The 21,825-nt window shown below is 31.4% G+C and overlaps 1 protein-coding gene across 1 annotated transcript in view; it reads right to left on the reverse strand.

The window, feature by feature from the left end:
* synpo2lb (synaptopodin 2-like b) overlaps positions 1-18,422 on the reverse strand; it is a 39,442-nt gene extending 21,020 nt beyond the window's left edge. Inside the window, exons 1-3 of the mRNA XM_062055145.1 lie at positions 18,306-18,422; positions 1,496-1,647; positions 1,202-1,417 (exon numbers count right to left, since the gene is read on the reverse strand). Coding sequence (XP_061911129.1) covers positions 1,202-1,417; positions 1,496-1,647; positions 18,306-18,407 — 470 coding nt within the window. The 5' untranslated portion in view covers positions 18,408-18,422. The remainder of the gene's footprint in view (positions 1-1,201; positions 1,418-1,495; positions 1,648-18,305) is intronic.
* Between the last annotated feature and the right edge of the window lie 3,403 nt (positions 18,423-21,825).

Here is a 21,825-nt window from a genome sequence, read left to right on the forward strand (position 1 = left end):
CATTTTAGCATGCTAATTTTAGCGTGCTAGCTTTTTAAATCCATAGTTTCATATTTTGTTGGCATGGTACTGTTAGCATGCTAACGTTAGCTTTTTTTGCAACTTTTGTCATATTTTGGTACTTGATGCATGCTAATGTTAGCATGCTAACATTTTAAACTAATTTTTCAGGTACACAACTCAGAGTAATATATATTTTAGTACTCAACACATGTTACAGTTAGCATTTTAGCATGCTAATATTAGCGTGCTAGCTTTTTAAATCCATAGTTTCATATTTTGTTGGCATGGTACTGTTAGCATGCTAATGTTAGCTTTTTTTGCAACTTTTGTCATATTTTGGTACTTGATGCATGCTAATGTTAGCATGCTAACATTTTAAACTAATTTTTCAGGTACACAACTCAGAGTAATATATATTTTAGTACTCAACACATGTTACAGTTAGCATTTTAGCATGCTAATATTAGCGTGCCAGCTTTTTAAATCTAGATTTTCATATATTTTAGTATTTTACTCATGCTAACTGTCAGCATGCTATTGTTGGCATGTAAGCATGGTAATTTTAGCATGCTAACATTAGTATGCCAGCTTTTTTTTTGCAACCTTTGTAGGTAAACAAATTTGGTACTTGATGCATGCTAAAATTAGCATGCTAGCATTTTAAACACATTTTTCAGGTACACAACTCAGAGTAATATATATTTTAGTACTCAACACATGTTACAGTTAGCATTTTAGCATGCTAATATTAGCGTGCTAGCTTTTTAAATCCATAGTTTCATATTTCGTTGGCATGGTACTGTCAGCATGCTAACGTTAGCTTTTTTTGCAACTTTTGTCATATTTTGGTACTTGATGCATGCTAATGTTAGCATGCTAGCATTTTAGACTATTTTTAAGGTACACAACTCAGAGTAATATATATTTTAGTACTCAACACATGTTACAGTTAGCATTTTAGCGAGCTGACATTAGCATGCTAGCTAGGTAAAGTGTCATATATTTTGCTATTATACTAATACTAACTGTAAGCAGACTATTATTAGCATGTTAGCATAGCATTGTTAGCATGCTAACTTTTTTTTAGCTAATTTTGCTAAATCTTTAGTCTATTTTTTATAAAATAATTCTATAGGTCGACATAAAATGCGAAAGGTACAACAAATGACAGTCTCTGACTGGCACTGATGTCGCTCACCCGCTCATTTCAGACGTCTCCTCCTCCTGGTGGTTGTCATGGCGACCAGGCGAGCGGGCGTGAGGGGGTGTGCGTCGCTGGCGGCGGAGCGTGTGCGACTGCGTGTCGGCGTCGCTGTCCGTCTCGCCGTAGTAGGCCTCGCTGTCCGGGGGAGAGGTGATGCCGGCGGGCTCGGCGGCGGGGGGAAGGACGTCGGCGAAGATGCGGGAAGGCGCTCTGAATACAGGAAGTGACAAAACAGGAAGTCATTTATGGAAGAAAGGAGACATTTGGGAGTCACGGTTCTGGTTTTACCTTTTGACCCTCAGGTGGAGCGTCGCACTCTGCGCGTCGATGAGCCTCATGGCCTGGGCGTGGCTGAGCTCCGCGCACATCTGGTCGCCAATGGCAACCAGCTCGTCGTGCTCCTTCAGCCCCGCCCTGCAGGCTTTGCTGCGCCGGCGCACCTGCACTCAGGTAAACAACAACAGTGAGCAAAACACTTTTCTCTGCATCCGCGCGTACAATCTTGTTGTCTATACGCTCACAGCCCGCTAGGGGGAGCACTCGCACCACTTTGTGAGGAAGGACCTTTTTAGACTGAGACAAACTTTATTCATCCACAAGGGAAATTGTTCATCTCTGTGCCGGCACGGCATCCCCGGCGCCTTTTTCCGTTATTCCACGGGAATGTCCCGTGAAAAGAAAAAGAAAAGTAACGAAAACACACAAAAAGCGCCCAAGAACCATAATTACTTGTTTATGGAAAATATATAAGTGATTTTAAAAAAAGCAAGAAAAGTTGAGAATAATACCAAAAAAAAAGTAAATTGAAGGAAGTGAAAGACTGTGTTTAAGGCGCATCAAAGGAAAAAATAAATACATTTGGAACACCAAATTAAACATCACATGTTAATACTTTATACGGCTTAAGAAAGCATATTTTGGTAACTACTAAGCTGCGATATAGACTAATTAGACAATAGTTTAAAATATAGCAGTATTATCATTTAAATCTGGTAAAGAAAATTTAAATTTAAATTAAATATATATATATATATATATATATATATATATATATATATATATATATATATATATATATATATATATATATATATATATATATATATATATATATATTGATATACATTTGTATTTATTTATTATTAGTTCATTTGTCTCTTTGTCATACTATATATATATATATATATATATATATATATATATATATATATATATATATATATATATATATATATATATATATATATATATATATATATATATATATATATATATATATAGTATGAGAAAGAGACAAATGAACTAATAATAAATAAATACAAATGTATATCAATATATATATATATATATATATATATATATATATATATATATATATATTGTACAGTATTATTATACTGTATGTATATATATATATATATATATATATATATATATATATATATATATATATATATATATATAGTATGAGAAAGAGACAAATGAACTAATAATTTAAAAAATATATATATATACATAAACAAATATGTATATATATATATATATATATATATATACATATATATATATATATTGTACAGTATTATTATACTGTATGTATATATATATATATATATATATATATATATATATATATATATATATATATATATATATATATATATATATATATATACGTATATATGTGTATGTATGTATATATATACATATATATGTATATAAATATATATATATGTATATATATATACATATATATGTATATATACATAAATATATATATTTTTTTATTATTATTAGTTCGTACAGTATATGTCTCTTTCTCATACTATATGTATATATATACATATATATATATATATATATATATATATATATATATATATATATATATATATATATATATATATATATATATATATATATATATATATATATATATATTTATATATATATATATATATATACACTACCGTTCAAAAGTTTGGGGTCACCCAAAAAAATTTGGGGGCGTTTAATTGACCCCACAAATGTGATGCTCCAAAAACTCAATCTGCTCAAAGGAAGGTCAGTTTTGTAGCTTCTGTAACGAGCTAAAGTGTTTTCAGATGTGTGAACATGATTGCACAAGGGTTTTCTAATCATCAATTAGCCTTCTGAGCCAATGAGCAAACACATTGTACCATTAGAACACTGGAGTGATAGTTGCTGGAAATGGGCCTCTATACACCTATGTAGCTATTGCACCAAAAACCAGACATTTGCAGCTAGAATAGTCATTTACCACATTAGCAATGTATAGAGTGTATTTCTTTAAAGTTAAGACTAGTTTAAAGTTGTCTTCATTGAAAAGTACAGTGCTTTTCCTTCAAAAATAAGGACATTTCAATGTGACCCCAAACTTTTGAACGGTAGTGTATATACATATATATATATATATATATATATATACATATTATACATATATATATATATATATATATATATATATATATATATATATATATATATATATATATATATATATATATATATATATATATATATATATATATATATATACACTATATATATATATATATACAGTATATATATATCTTTTTTTTCTTTCTTTTTTTAATTTAAATTATTATTATTTATTAGTATTATTTTATTATTTTTTATTAATATGCAAATGTCCCCTAATGGCTTTTATAAAAATGTTGGTGACACGTGTTCAGTTTAGGCTTTTAATTGCCTCCTCACTTACTACAAACAGATTCTATTCCAAGTGAACACACGCCTTTGTGCTATGTGAAAATGTCTGGCCGTGGATCAGAGTAGCTCAGCTGTAGGCCACTGAGGCTGAGGTGACGTCATGGGATTCTTCTGGAAGTACGAGTGAGTGCATCGCTTATCAGTACACTACACACATCTTATCAAATAGTGGAGATGAGGAGAAAGGACATCAGCAACACTCTCTCTCACACACGACGACATGTTGGCAATACTTGCTAGTAGAAGTCAAAGTAGTGGCACACATCATGAAAGAGGGGGTTTGAACAGCTGCCTGCACCAAATGAAGGGGTAAGGGGTGTGGGGGGGAGGGTCATGCCTGTCATTCAGCATATGTTGCCCAAAATGAATAATTGCAGCAATATCAAATATGATATCAAGACAGACAAATGTAAGAGAACATGATGCTGACTAGATTGTCTTTATCTCTGTCTTTTTCCATGGGCAGTTCCAGCTCCTCTTAAAGTGGTTATTCTTATCCTGTGCTCTGTGCCCCATTCCCACCCGGGCTTATCTGAGCTATGCGCACACACACACACACACACACTATTGTATTTGTTACCTTCTTGAGACCTGAGAAAAATGCCTTCCTCTTTAGGACCAGCCTTTCTAGATATATAAAGATGTGTATTTCCAACATTAATAATACATACATACTATGCAAATATAAAAAAGCTTGTTGTGAAAAATGAAGTTGGAATTTCACAAGAAAAAGGTCACAATTTCACAAGAAAAACTTTTGGCAGTATTATAATAAAAGTCGTAATTTTACTCAACGCAAGTCAAACTTTTACAAGAAAAACGGAACATTTGTGCAATGTTATGATAAAAGTTGGAATCTTACTCAATTACAGTCGCAATTTGACAAGAAATGCTTAAAATGTTGGCAATTTTATGAAAAGAGTATTAATTTTACTCGACAAAAGCCACAATTTTATAAGAAAACTTTTAAATTTTGGCAACATTATAATAATAATCTGAATTTTACTTGGCAAAAATTATGACAGAAGTCATAATTTTACTCAAACAATTTCACTATTTTACAAAAACAACCAAAAAATTGGCAATATTGTGATACAAGTAAAAAAATTTAAACATTAATAATATATACATACTATGCAAATATAAAAAAGCTTGTTGTGAAAAATTCAGTTGGAACTTCACAAGAAAAAGGTCACAATTTCACAAGAAATATATAGAATATTGGTATTATTATAATAAAAGTCGTAATTTTACTCAACGCAAGTCAAAATTTTACAAGAAAAATGGAACATTTGTGCAATATTATGAAATAAGTTGGAATTTTACTCAATAACAGTTCCAATTTCACAAGAAAGGCGTAACATTTTGGCAATTTTATGAAAAGAGTCGTAATTTTACTCGACAAAAGTCACAATTTTACAAGAAAACTTTAAAATTTTGGCAATATTTTAATAATAATCGTAATTTTACTCAAAAAACGTCACTATTTTACAAGAACAACCAAAAAATTGGCAATAATGTGATAAAAGTCAGAATTTACATTAAAAAAGTAATCATTTTATAAGACAAAATTGCAATAATACAGAAACAGAAAGAATATGAGAAATTGTTCCCAAGTTTATAAGAAAAAAGTCGACACATTGTGAGAAAAAGACAGCTTTTAGTTAATTTTGTATTTTTTAAATTTTTTGTTTGTAATTGGTTTTTAATCTTCATTATTTACTTCAAGTTATTACAGTATGTCTCTATATACATTTTTTTTTTTTTAATTAATTTTGGCTAAAGAGGGCAGATTTAGATTTCTTACACACACTTGTTATTTCATATGTTGACCAGAGGGAGAGCACTTTTAAAACCAACACAGTCAATTTGAAAAATCCCTCCTTTTTGGGACCACCCTCATTTTGATAGATTTCACCACCAGGGGTGCAAATGAGACATTCTCTATTGGATGCAATGGTTTTCCGTATTGTGACCATGATTTGTTACCTTCTTGAGACCTGAGAAAAATACCTACCTCTTTAGGACCAGCCTTTCTAGATATATAAAGATGTGTATTTCCAACATTAATAATATATACATACTATGCAAATATAAAAAAGCTTGTTGTGAAAAAGGAATTTGGAATTTCACAAGAAAAAGGTCACAATTTCACAATAAATATTTAAAATTTTGGCAGTATTATAATAAAAGTCATAATTTTACTCGACGCAAGTCAAACGTTTTTTACAAGAAAAATTTAACATTTGTGAAATAGTATGATCAAAGTTGGAATTTTACTCAATAACAGTCGCAATTTTACAAGGAAAGCTTAAAATTGTGGCAATTTTATGAAAAGAGTCGTAATTTTACTCGACAAAAGTCACAACTTTATAGGAAAACTTAAAAATTTTGGCAACATTATAATAATAATCTGAATTTTACTCGGCAATATTATGACAAAAGTCATCATTTTACTCAAAACATTTCAGTATTTTACAAGAACAACCAAAAAATTTACAATATTGTGATAAAAGTAAGAATTTTACTTAAAAAAGTAAGAATTTTACGAGACAAAATTGCCATAATACAGAAACAGAAAGAATATGAGAAATTGTTCCCAATTTTATAAGAAAAAAGTTGTGAGAAAAAGACTGCTTTTAGTTAATTTTGTATTTTTTAAATTTTTTGTTTGTAATTGGTTTTTAATCTTCATTATTTACTTCAAGTTATTACAGTATGTCTCTATATACTTTTTTTTTTTTTTTAATTAATTTTGGCTAAAGAGGGCATATTTAGATTTCTTACACACACTTGTTATTTCATATGTTGACCAGAGGGAGAGCACTTTTAAAACCGAAACAGTCAATTTGAAAAATCCCTCCTTTTTGGGACCACCCTCATTTTGATAGATTTCACCACCAGGGGTGCAAATGAGACATTCTCTATTAGATGCAATGGTTTTCCGTATTGTGACCATGATTTGTTACCTTCTTGAGACCTGAGAAAAATGCCTTCCTCTTTAGGACCACCCTTTCTAGATATATAAAGATGTGTATTTCCAACATTAATAATGTATACATACTATGCAAATATAAAAAAGCTTGTTGTGAAAAATGAAGTTGGAATTTCACAAGAAAAAGGTCACAATTTCACAAGAAAAACTTTTGGCAGTATTATAATAAAAGTCGTAATTTTACTCAACGCAAGTCAAACTTTTACAAGAAAAACGGAACATTTGTGCAATGTTATGATAAAAGTTGGAATCTTACTCAATTACAGTCGCAATTTGACAAGAAATGCTTAAAATGTTGGCAATTTTATGAAAAGAGTATTCATTTTACTCGACAAAAGCCACAATTTTAAAAGAAAACTTTTAAATTTTGGCAACATTATAATAATAATCTGAATTTGACTTGGCAAAAATTATGACAGAAGTCATAATTTTACTCAAACAATTTCACTACTTTACAAAAACAACCAAAAAATTGGCAATATTGTGATACAAGTAAAAATTTTCAAACATTAATAATATATACATACTATGCAAATATAAAAAAGCTTGTTGTGAAAAATTAAGTTGGAATTTCACAAGAAAAAGGTCACAATTTCACAATAAATATATAGAATATTGGTATTATTATAATAAAAGTTGTAATTTTACTCAACGCAGGTCAAAATTTTACAATAAAAATGGAACATTTGTGCAATATTATGAAATAAGTTGGAATTTTACTCAATAACAGTTGCAATTTCACAAGAAAGGCTTAACATTTTGGCAATTTTATGAAAAGAGTTGTAATTTTACTCGACAAAAGTCACAATTTTACAAGAAAACTTTAAAATTTTGGCAACATTTTAATAATAATCGTAATTTTACTCAAAAAACGTCACTATTTTACAAGAACAACCAAAAAATTGGCAATACTGTGATAAAAGTCAGAATTTTACATAAAAAAAGTAATCATTTTATAAGACAAAATTGCAATAATACAGAAACAGAAAGAATATGAGAAATTGTTCCCAAGTTTATAAGAAAAAAGTCGACACATTGTGAGAAAAAGACTGCTTTTAGTTCATTTTGTATTTTTTAAATTTTTTGTTTGTAATTGGTTTTTAATCTTCATTATTTACTTCAAATTATTACAGTATGTCTCTATATACATTTTTTTTATTTTTTTATTAATTTTGGCTAAAGAGGGCAGATTTAGATTTCTTACACACACTTGTTATTTCATATGTTGACCAGAGGGAGAGCACTTTTAAAACCGACACAGTCAATTTGAAAAATCCCTCCTTTTTGGGACCACCCTCATTTTGATAGATTTCACCACCAGGGGTGCAAATGAGACATTCTCTATTGGATGCAATGGTTTTCCGCATTGTGACCATGATTTGTTACCTTCTTGAGACCTGAGAAAAATGCCTACCTCTTTAGGACCAGCCTGTCTAGATATATAAAGATGTGCATTTACAACATTAATAATATATACATACTATGCAAATATAAAAAAGCTTGTTGTGAAAAAGGAATTTGGAATTTCACAAGAAAAAGGTCACAATTTCACAAGAAATATTTAGAATTTTGGCAGTATTATAATAAAAGTCATAATTTTACTCGACGCAAGTCAAACGTTTTTTACAAGAAAAATTTAACATTTGTGAGATAGTATGATCAAAGTTGGAATTTTACTCAATAACAGTCGCAATTTTACAAGAAAAGCTTAAAATGTTGGCAATTTTATGAAAAGAGTAGTAATTTTACTCGACAAAAGTCACAAATTTATAGGAAAACTTAAAAATGTTTGGCAACATTATAATAATAATTGGAATTTTACTCTGAAAAATTATGACAAAAGTCATCATTTTACTCAAAACATTTCACTATTTTACAAGAACAACCAAAAAATTGACAATATTGTGATAAAAGTAAGAATTTTACATAAAAAAGTAAGAATTTTACGAGACAAAATTGCAATTATACAGAAACAGAAAGAATATGAGAAATTGTTCCCAATTTTATAAGAAAAAAGTCGACACATTGTGAGAAAAAGACTGCTTTTAGTCAATTTTGTATTTTTAAAATTTTTTGTTTGTAATTGGTTTTTATTCTTCATTATTTACTTCAAGTTATTACAGTATGTCTCTATATACTTTTTTTTTTTTTTTAAATTAATTTTGGCTAAAGAGGGCAGATTTAGATTCCTTACACACACTTGTTATTTCATATGTTGACCAGAGGGAGAGCACTTTTAAAACCGAAACAGTCAATTTGAAAAATCCCTCCTTTTTGGGACCACCCTCATTTTGATAGATTTCACCACCAGGGGTGCAAATGAGACATTCTCTATTAGATGCAATGGTTTTCCGTATTGTGACCATGATTTGTTACCTTCTTGAGACCTGAGAAAAATACCTACCTCTTTAGGACCAGCCTGTCTAGATATATAAAGATGTGCATTTACAACATTAATAATATATACATACTATGCAAATATAAAAAAGCTTGTTGTGAAAAAGGAATTTGGAATTTCACAAGAAAAAGGTCACAATTTCACAAGAAATATTTAGAATTTTGGCAGTATTATAATAAAAGTCATAATTTTACTCGACGCAAGTCAAACGCTTTTACAAGAAAAATTTAACATTTGTGAAATAGTATGATCAAAGTTGGAATTTTACTCAATAACAGTCGCAATTTTACAAGAAAAGCTTAAAATTGTGGCAATTTTATGACAATAGTCGTAATTTTACTCGACAAAAGTCACAACTTTATAGGAAAACTTAAAAATTTTGGCAACATTATAATAATAATCGGAATTTTACTCGGCAATATTATGACAAAAGTCATCATTTTACTCAAAACATTTCAGTATTTTACAAGAACAACCAAAAAATGTACAATATTGTGATAAAAGTAAGAATTTTACTTAAAAAAGTAAGAATTTTACGAGACAAAATTGCAATAATACAGAAACAGAAAGAATATGAGAAATTGTTCCCAATTTTATAGGAAAAAAGTCGACACATTGGGAGAAAAAGACTGCTTTTAGTTAATTTTGTATTTTTTAAATTTTTTGTTTGTAATTGGTGTTTAATCTTCATTATTTACTTCAAGTTATTACAGTATGTCTCTATATACTTTTTTTTTTTTTTTTTTAATTAATTTTGGCTAAAGAGGACAGATTTAGATTTCTTACACACACTTGTTATTTCATATGTTGACCAGAGGGGGAGCACTTTTAAAAGCGACACAGTCAATTTGAAAAATCCCTCCTTTTTGGGACCACCCTCATTTTGATAGATTTCACCACCAGGGGTGCAAATGAGACATTCTCTATTAGATGCAATGGTTTTCTGTATTGGGACCATGATTTGTTACCTTCTTGAGACCTGAGAAAAATGCCTACCTCTTTAGGACCACCCTTTCTAGATATATAAAGATGTGTATTTACAACATTAATAATATATACATACTATGCAAATATAAAAAAAGCTTGTTGTGAAAGTTCAAGTTGGAATTTCACAAGAAAAAGGTCACAATTTCACAAGAAATATTTAGAATATTGGCAGTGTTATAATAAAAGTCATAATTTTACTCAACGCAAGTCAAAAGTTTTTTACAAAAAAATATTGTGCAATATTATGATAAAAGTTGGAATTTTACTCAATTTTACAAGAAAAACTTAGAATTTTGGCATTTTTATGAAAAGAGTTGTAATTTTACTTGACAAGTCAACATTTTATAAGAAAACTTTACAATGTTGGCAACATTATAATAATAATCAGAATTTTACTCTGCAAAATTATGACAAAAGTCAAATTTTTACTCCAAAAATGTCACTATTTTACAAGAACAACCAAAAAATTGGCAATATTGTGATAAAAGTAAGAATTTTATATGATAAATGTCACCATTTTGCATTAAAAAGTAATACTTTTACATAAAAAAGTAATAATTTTTAGGGATGTCCAATAATGGCTTTTTGCCGATATCCGATATGCCGATATTGTCCAACTCTTTAATTACCGATACCGATATCAACCGATACCGATATCAACCGATATATACAGTCGTGGAATTAACACATTATTATGCCTAATTTGGACAACCAGGTATGGTGAAGATAAGGTACTTTTTTAAAAAATGAATCAAATAAAATAAGATAAATAAATTAAAAACATTTTCTTGAATAAAAAAGAAAGTAAAACAATATAAAAACAGTTACATAGAAACTAGTAATTAATGAAAATGAGTAACATTAACTGTTAAAGGTTAGTACTATTAGTGGACCAGCAGCACGCACAATCATGTGTGCTTACGGACTGTATCCCTTGCAGACTGTATTGATATATATTGATATATAATGTAGGAACCAGAATATTAATAACAGAAAGAAACAACCCTTTTGTGTGAATGAGTGTAAATGGGGGAGGGAGGTTTTTTGGGTTGGTGCACTAATTGTAAGTGTATCTTGTGTTTTTTATGTGCATTTAATTAAAAAAAAACGAACAAAAAAAACGATACTGATAATAAAAAAAAACGATACCGATAATTTCCGATATTAAATTTTAACGCATTTATCGGCCGATAATATCGGCAGACCGATATTATCTGACATCTCTAATAATTTTACAAGAAAAAATTGCAATATTACAGAAACAGAAAGAATATGAGAATTTGTTCCCAATTTTATAAGAAAAAAGACGACACATTGTGAGAAAAAGACTGCTTTTAGTTCATTTATTTTTTTGTATTTAATTTTTAATCTTCATTATTTACTTCAAGTTATTACAGTATGTCTCTATATACATATTTATTTTATTTTTTTTAATTAATTTTGGCCTAAGGGGGCAAATTTAAATTTCTTACACACACTTGTTATTTCAAATGTTGACCAGAGGGGGAGCACTTTTAACAGCGACACACAGTCAATTTGAAAAATCCCTCCTTTTTGGTACCACCCTCATTTTTGATAGATTTCACCACCAGGGGTGCAAATGAGACATTCTCTATTAGATGCAATGGTTTTCCGTATTGGGACCATGATTTATGTCCTCACTTGTTCACACCTCCTCATATGGAAGATACTTTTCCTTGTTGATGTCCCAAGAAGGATAGAAATACAAGAACACACATACGCATTCTTGTATTTTCTACCTTCTTGACACCTGAGAAAAATGCCTACCTCTTTAGGACCACCCTTTCTAGATATATAAAGATGTGTATTTACAACATTAATAATATATACATACTATGCAAATATAAAAAAGCTTGTTGTGAAAAATGAGTTGGAATTTCACAAGAAAAAGGTCACTATTTCACAATAAAAACTCAGAATTTTGGCAGTATTATAATAAAAGTCGTAATTTTACTCAACGCAAGTCAAAATTTTACAAGAAAAATGTAACATTTGTGCAATATTATGATGAAAGTTGGAATTTTACTCAATAACAGTCGCAATTTAACAAGAAAAGCTCAGAATTTTGGCAATTTAACAAAAAGAGTCGTAATTTTACTCGACAAAAGTCACAATTTTATAAGAAAACTGTAAAATGTTGGCAACATTATAATAATAATAATCAGAATTTCACTCGGCAAAATTATGACTAAAAGTCATCATTTTACTCAAAAAATGTCACTATTTTACAAGAACAACACAAAAATGGCAATAGTGTGATAAAAGTCAGAATTTTGTCACCATTTTGCATTAAAAAGTGATAATTTTACATGGAAAAGTAATAATTTTACGAGGAAAATATTTCAACATTACAGAAACAGAAAGAATATGAGGATTTGTTCCCAATTTTATAAGAAAAAAGTCGACACATTGGGAGAAAAAGACTGCTTTAGTTATTTTCTTTAACGTTTTATTTTTTGTTTGTAATTGTTTTTTAATCTTCATTATTTACTTCAAGTTATTACAGTATGTCTCTATATAACATATTTATTTTTTTATTTTTTTTAATGAATTTTGGCCAAAGAGGGCAGATTTCAATTTCTTACACACACTTGTTATTTCATATGTTGACCGAAAAGTGTGTGTGTGTGTGTGTGGGGGGGGGGGGGGGGGGAATGGGACGTTTAAAACCGAATTTGAATTTGAATCCCTCCTTTTTGGGACCACCCTAATGTTGATAGATTTCACCACCAGGGGTGCAAATGAGACATTCTCTATTAGATGCAATGTTATTGGGACCATGATTTATGTCATCACTTGTTCACACCTCCTCATATGGAAGCTACTTTTCCTTGTTGATGTCTCAAGAAGGGTAGAAATACAATAACACACACACACACACACACACACACAAACACACAAATTGTCTTATTGGATGGAAGCTGCATGTTTAACTTGTAACATTTATTATGTTGCTGCACTCTTAACTGCAACCTGAGTGGAGACCCAAGTGGAGGACATGTGTTCACACTGTTTGTCAGCCATAAACCTAAGAAGAATACCAGCAGCCATCATTTAATATGGCAGCGAGTCTGCTCTGATGTTATTTACAACTGCCGTAATCCATCCAATAGTACACCTTTATTCTAGCACACAGGTGGCCCCGCCACATCAATTTGTGTGGCCCCCCCTGGTGGAAATAATATGTGTTCATAAAGTACCTTATCTTTTCTTCATAAACATATTACAAAAATAAATGTACTGTGGGCAAATGACATATGTTTACACTTTAATCCTCTCTAATAATAAAACATTATATCAACATACATTTCAAAACAATGTTTTTTGCTCAAATAAAGATAAATACTAAAAAAACTGCTTGATTTAGGATTTCAATCCAACAAATTGTTCATGCAAAAAATTTTACAGTAAACTTTTTTACAGTAAATTCCACTTTCAATATAGAGTAATAATACACTATAAAAACAGTATTAAAAAACTAGCTGTTAGAAGAATTGTTTCTAAATCATCCCTACCAAGAGTAAGGGGGAAAGCAAGATGAAGGTGTTTCTGTTTTCTCTCATGTATGGTAATCAACAGAAAGATATCGTTCTAACCCAAGGACTTCAAAGCGGAGAGATGGCAGGATCTGCCCCATTTCCAGACGATCTCTTTTGGAACTATTTTATGGACCTCTTTTTGAACTATTTTACGAACTCTTTTTGAACTGACCTTTTTTGCGAATTGTTTACGACCTTTTTCTGTGAACTTTTTGCGACCTTTGTCCTTTGGAAACAGCGGTGGCCATGTGGTCGGGGAGGGTCCAAAATAAAAGAAGGAGGCGTGCAATCTTTGGGCAGAGCGTGCTGAGATACTGTGAAAGAGTACAGCGTATAGACGATTCTCCTCAATATTGAGTCCAAATTGAATTCTGTCTTTGTTTAATTCTTTGCCTCTTGTCTTGTTTAATAGATGTCATCAGTGTTTGAACCTGACACTAGCATTAATTTTTTCCGTAAAAAAACCCAGTTGTATTGTGTTTCCATGACATTTCATTTTATTCCATGTATTTATTTATTTTATATGCTGTAAAAAACAAACAAAAATATTACGGTAAAATTGTGGCAGTTTTTAACAGTTTTTAGCAGTTTTTAACAATACAATCTAAAGATATTGTTTTGTACAAAAAAAAAACATAATAATCAAATACATAGACACTTATACACATGTTTTATATATACACATTTATATTCATACTGTATATTATTCACTGTTAAAATCGGCCCTCTGAAGGCGACCATAAGTGCGATGTGGCCCTCAATATAGAGTAATAATACACTATAAAAACACGACGACCATAGATTTTACAGTGTTAAAAAACTAGCATTAATTTTTCCGTAAAAAAACAAACAGTGTTATCGCGTTTCCATTAAATTTCATTTCATTCCATGTATTTATTTATTTTATATGCTGTAAAAAAAAATTTTTTTTAAATGCAAATATTACGGTAAAATTGTGGCGGTTTTTAACAGCTTTTTGGCAGGTTTTAACAGTACAATCTAAAGATTTTGTTTTGTACAAAAAAAAAGACATAATAATCAAATACATAGACAATTATACACATGTTTTATATATACACATTTATATTCATACTGCATATTATTCACTGTTAAAAGCAGCCCTCTGAAGGCGACCATAACTGCGATGTGGCCCTCAATATAGAGTAATAGTACACTATAAAAACACGACGACCGTAGATTTTACAGTGTTAAAAAACTAGCATTAATTTTTCCGTTAAAAAAAAACAGTGGTATCGCGTTTCCATTACATTTCATTTCATTCCATGTATTTATTTATTTTATATGCTGTAAAAAACAAACAAAAAAACTGCAAATATTACGGTAAAATTGTAGCAGTTTTTAACAGTTTTTAGCAGTTTTTAACAATATAGTCTAAAGATTTTGTTTTGTACAAAAAAAAAGACATAATAATCAAATACATAGACAATTATACACATGTTTTATATATACACATTTATAGTCATACTGTATATTATTCACTGTTAAAATCGGCCCTCTGAAGGCGACCATAACTGCGATGTGGCCCTCAATATAGAGTAATAATACACTATAAAAACACGACGACCGTAGATTTTACAGTGTTAAAAAACTATCATTAATTTTTCCGTAAAAAAACAAACAGTGTTATCGCGTTTCCATTACATTTCATTTCATTCCATGTATTTATTTATTTTATATGCTGTAAAAAACAAAAACAAAAAAAAATGCAAATATTACGGTAAAATTGTGGCGGTTTTCAACAGCTTTTTATCAGTTTTTAACAGTACAATCTAAAGATTTTGTTTTGTACAAAAAAAAGACATATTAATCAAATATATAGACAATTATACCTGTTTTGTACACATTTATATTCATACAGTAAATTTGTCACTGTTAAAATCGGCCCTCTGACGTGGCCCTCAATGAAAACCAGTTTTGGGCACCATGCTAACATTACTGTTAGCATGCTAACTTTTTTTTTTTTTTAGCTCATTTTGCTCTGGTTATTATTATTTCTGTGCGTTAACTGGATGGGCACCAACGCTGTTTTGGTTCAGTGTCTACTGGACATTTAACAAGAATCAGTTTACAGTTAGCATTTTAGTTAGCATTTTAGCTAACATTAGCATGCTAGATTTTTAGCAGGTATAGTGTCATATATTTTGGTATTTCACTAACTGGATGGGCACCAACGCTGTTTTGGTTCAGTGTCTACTGGACATTTAACAAGAATCAGTTTACAGTTAGCATTTGAGTTAGCATTTTAGCTAACATCAAGCTAACATTAGCATGCTAGCTTTTGAGCAGGTATAGTGTCATATATTTTGGTATTTCACTAACTGGATGGGCACCAATGCTGTTTTGGTTCAGTGTCTACTGGACATTTAACAATAATCAGTTTACAGTTAGCATTTTAGTTAGCATTTTAGCTAACATCAAGCTAACATTAGCATGATAGCTTTTTAGCAGGTATAGTGTCATATACTGCATTTTGGTATTTCACTAATACTAACTGTAAGCAGGCTATTGTCAGCATGTAAACATAGTACTGTTAGCATGCTAACTTTTTTTTTTTAGCTCATTTTGCTCAGGTTGTTATTATTTCTGTGCGTTAACTGGATGGGCACCAATGCTGTTTTGGTTCAGTGTCTACTGGACATTTAACAAGAATCAGTTTACAGTTAGCATTTTAGCTAACATTAGCATGTTAGCTTTTTAACAGGTATAGTGTCATATATTTTGGTATTTCACTAATTCTAACTGTAAGCATGCTATTGTCAGCATGTAAGCATAGTACTGTTAGCATGCTAACTTTTTTTTAGCTAATTTTGCTCCGGTTATTATCATTCTGTGTGTTAACTGGATGGACACCTATGCTGTTTTGGTTCAGTGTCTACTGGACATTAGCAGTGCACAAAAATCAATTTACATCCAAATGGCTATTGTAATTCAACTTCATTCTTAATTTTTTTTTTTTAAATTTTTTTAACAAGAATCAGTTTTTAAAAGACGTTTTTAGGCCATTTCCATGCAACCAAAAGGCACTTTTCTAACATTAGCATTCTAGCTTTTTTAATCTAATTTAGAAGGTATAGCGTCATATAATTTGCTATTTCACTAATACTAACTGTGAGCATGCTAATGTTAGCATTTTAACATAGAACTGTTAGCATGCTAACATTAGTATGCCAGCTTTTTTTTGGTGCATTTTGTAGGTATACACCTCAGTCATATTTTGGTACTTGATGCATATTAATGTTAGCATGCTAGCATTTTTAACTCATTTTTCAGGTACACACCTCAGAGTAATATATTTTGGTACTCAGCACATGTTACAGTTAGCATTTAGCAAGCTAACGTTAGCGTGCTAGCTTTTTAACAGGTATAGCGTCATATATTTTGGTATTTCACTCAAACTAACTGTAAGCATGCTATTGTCAGCATGTTAGCATAGTACTGTTATCATGCTAACTTTTTTTTAGTTAATTTTGCTCAGGTTATTATTATATCTGTGCGGGCCAATACCAAGTGATACCAAAGCTGTTGTTTTTTTACAATGCTCTAAAACAATATCTTATATATGTGTATATATATATATATATATATATATATATATATATATATATATATATATATATATATATATATATATATATATATATATATATATATATATATATATATATATATATATATATATATATATATATATATATATGTGTATATATATATATACATATATATATATATATATACTGTATATATATATGTGTGTATATATATATATATATATATATATATATATATATATATATATATATATATATATATATATATATATATACTGTATATATATATATATATTATTATTATATATTTTATTTTTTTTCACACTTTTAACAGTAGGGACTTTTTGGATCGCCAAGATCTTTAGACTATTTTTTTAAACTGTCACTGTTAAAAAAATAATAATGACTCAAAAGCGATGTTGTAATGAATTATTGACCTATTTAAGTCTCCAATTACTTCACATCATTGAGTAGAATATTGCATATTTGTGTTTTTGCCATGGAAAAAGTGTTTTCTTTGGGGGAAAAAAGGCGTAAAACATAAAAAAAAATTAAAAAATGTATGGCAACAGATAGATCTTAAGTTGATTTATAGATATTTAAGTGTTAAAAGTAAAAAACATATTAACATATGACTTATTTTAACACATTAATGACTTAGACCCTTTTTTTCAGTGTTTCAGAGTTTGGACACACCTACTGTACCATAAACACAACACAGTAATAGATTACTCTCTCAGTAACTTACCTGATTGATGTAAATCAAGTGCACACGGCCTCAGAATGCAATGAATGAAGGTACAAAACACACTCTGGTATTAACTGTGTCACACACCTTTGCCACCTGTAGAGGCTTCTGCTGCTCCTTTCCTCCCTGAAGTCTGAAGCCCCACGGGGACCCCCCGGACAGGGAGACCACCATCTCCTCGGCCACCATCCCTGCTCTCGGCCTGCCAAGTGACGGTAGAAACTTCTTCACTTCCTCACACTTACTTGGAGGAAAAATCACAAGGCGGGGGCACTCAGGAGGTCCGTGTGTGTGTGTGTATGTGTGTGTGTGTGTGTGTGTGTGTTGTGAACTTCTATTCAACACATGCTGTGGGGTGGGAGGGGGGGGGGCTTGCTGATACACCATCCCGAAATAACCGACATACACCACGTCTCACTCTTTTAAACTCCAACAGCCGGCACTTTGCCTCCATTTTCCCCAAAGCACGCCAAGATTAGCAGTGCAGAAAAGGGAGGGAGGGGGGCTTTTTTTGGCCTCTTTGACTTACAGACTTCAGGACAGACTACCAATGCAGATTTTACAAAAAGGCTCTGCTTACCTTGATTTATGTTTTGGCCAAGTGAGTCTGTCCATAAGAGTGCAAGAGATGTTCAATCCTCAGCGTGTCATCCCGGACGAGCCCCCAAATTCTTGCGTCCGATCAGTCTTCTTTCCCAGGGAATTAAAGTCACTGGTCAATCCCAAGTTCTTGCAGATGACATATATGCAGAGTAAGAAGGACCATCAAGACAGAATAGGAATATTATCAACTTTTACTGAACTTCCAGGAGACCAGCCCACATCAATACAGTCATACCGGCTTCTCGGGATGGTCTAACATTCAAACGGAAGAGACCACTTCTTGCATGCGAAGAAAGCCCCCACCCTCTCCAGAAAGGAACACAGGCTCATTGTTCTACTACAGATAAGATATAAGGGAGTACTCCAACCCCTACATCGCAAGCCTTCAAGGTAACACACACAGTTTACTTGCGGACATAAAATGAAAAAATAAAAATAGTACAAATGGAAAAACACTAGCTGCTTTAAACATGACTATGAATAAAGAAATAACTCTTAAACATATATGCATTCTCCACAACATCCACCAGAAATGCAATCCAACACATATCACTCATACTGAACATTTCAAAACATGCATTAAAACGTAATAATAAAAATGTTATACATATTTAACAATAGCATTTCGTGTCAGCTTAGTCTTATATGTGGCAAAGTATATGATGATTATACCAGGTATACCAGTACTAGTACTAATGAATCATATTCGGTACAATACCGCCTCTAAAAAGTACCCCCTTATTTTTTTACTGGCATGACGCCGCGTCATCATCATGTCATGACATTGCTGGTTTTACAAGCAGAGGAGCATGTTCGGCAGCGCACACACACAGAGTACTTACAAGCAGACACAGTGTGTAGACAGAAAAGGGAGAATGGACGCGTTTTGGCTTAAAAAGTCAAGATAAAGGTGAAGTTATAACACTGAAACTCACTCAGGAAGAGGTGCTTTAAAACATGGCTAGCTAGCTAGCGGCTAACGTCCAGCCGCAGTCTGCAGTGTTTTAGCTACTTCTTAATCACTAATCCTCGCCTCCATGGCGACAAATAAAGTGAGTCTCTTACAAGTATCATCCCTGCAGGACGAGGAATAGCTAAACATGCTTCACTACACGCCGTAGGAGGATACAATAGCTCACCGGCGTCACAATGTAAACAAACGCCATGGGTGGCTCTACACCTGACATCCACTGTAATGATACCAAGTACAGGAGCGTATTTAGTCAATACTACTATGATTACATCAATATTTTTTAGCATCACAATATCTTTTTTCGTTTTAAAAAAATGTATATTATGTTTATAAACTCAGTAAATACGTCCCTGTATGATCATGTAACTACTTGGTATAGGATCGATACCTAAATGTGTGGTATCATCCAAAACTAATGTAAAGTATCCAAACAACAGAAGAATGAGTGATTATTACATTTTAACAGAAGTGTAGATAGAACATGTTGAAAGAGAAAGTAAGCAGATATTAACAGTAAATGAACAAGTAGATTAATAATTCATTTTCTACCATTTGTCCTTAATTATGTTGACAAAATAATAGGTGTATAAATGACACAATATGTTACTGCATATGTCAGCAGCTAAATTAGGAGCCTTTTTTTTGTTTACTTACTACTAAAAGACAAGTTGTCTAGTATGTTCACTATTTTATTTAAGGACTAAATTGCAATAATAAACATATGCGACTTGTCCAGGGTGTACTTCGCCTTCTGCCCGAATGCAGCTAAAATAGGCTCCAGCGACCCCCCGCGACCCCGAACGGGACAAGCGGTAGAAAATGGATGGATGGATGGATGGATGTTTAATGTACCCTAAGATTTTTTGTTAAAATAAAGCCAATAATGCAATTTTTTGTGGTGCCCTTTATTTAGAAAGTATTATTTTTTGCTATCTTGAAGGAGTTGATGTAGATGCCCATACAGGCTGTTCAGATTTACTTTACAAAAGAGAAGTGTAGGATACTTCTCTTGTTGCCTTATTTGTATTTGACCACTACTGTTTTCTGTTTATTTGTTACTGACTGTGGCAGGACACCTCTGCCTCTGTTTCACTTTATGTTGCTGGTAAATAATATGGTTGTAGTAGTAGGCTAAAGTTAAATTATTTAGTATACACTAATTAAAGGGGCAGAGGTTTAATGAGACATTTTAGCTTTTATATTTTATAAGATATATTTTTTGTAAGAACCACAATTAATAAACATATTTCAGTGAATAACTTATTGTTCAAATCTGTATATAAATATGTACTTAAAGTGTTGTAATTATATTGTATAATGGATGGATTGATGGATGGATGGATGGATGGACGTTTAAAACAAAACTGTTATTATTAATTAGTAAGTATATTTTTTTTTAGCCTTTTTAGAGAAAATCATATCATTGTAGTAAATTATGCAAATTACTTGATGATGTCATTGTGACCACGCCCTTAGCCACGCCCATAGCCACGCCCCGACCGCCACAGGTATATTGGCAGTTTATGGGAAACACTGGACCCCCTCGTGAGCCCGGTAATCTGGTGTAACAATGTCTTTATTTGTGAGCGCACACACGCTAGGACCGCACTCCACGCTACAACTTTTCAGTCTTTGTGGCTTTTTCCTTCCGGCAATGTCCATCAACTGTGTCCGCTCACCAGCAACTCCAACTCCAACAACGTGTCTCGGGGCGGGTGCTAATAATAAAGGCGACAGGTGATTAGATAACCAGCCCCAGCTGGGCAATCTACTCCCCTGCCGCTGGCTTCGAGGCCGGCCCTTACACACCCCGCTCCTCGGCAGGCCCGCAGACCACGCCCCCCTCCACACCGACCAACAAAAAAAGCCAAATTATACTAATAAAACATAAGAGTATAGCTAGCTTAGCTGTCATATTAGCTTTATGACATTTTCAACCAAAACCCCTTTTACAAGAGCTAAAAGGGCAACATTTTCAAACAAATGTATTATGAATTAATTTAATATTATTAATGAGTTCAACCGTAGTTG

This window comes from Entelurus aequoreus, linkage group LG08 (genome assembly GCF_033978785.1).
Source record: "Entelurus aequoreus isolate RoL-2023_Sb linkage group LG08, RoL_Eaeq_v1.1, whole genome shotgun sequence".
Taxonomy (NCBI): domain Eukaryota; kingdom Metazoa; phylum Chordata; class Actinopteri; order Syngnathiformes; family Syngnathidae; genus Entelurus; species Entelurus aequoreus.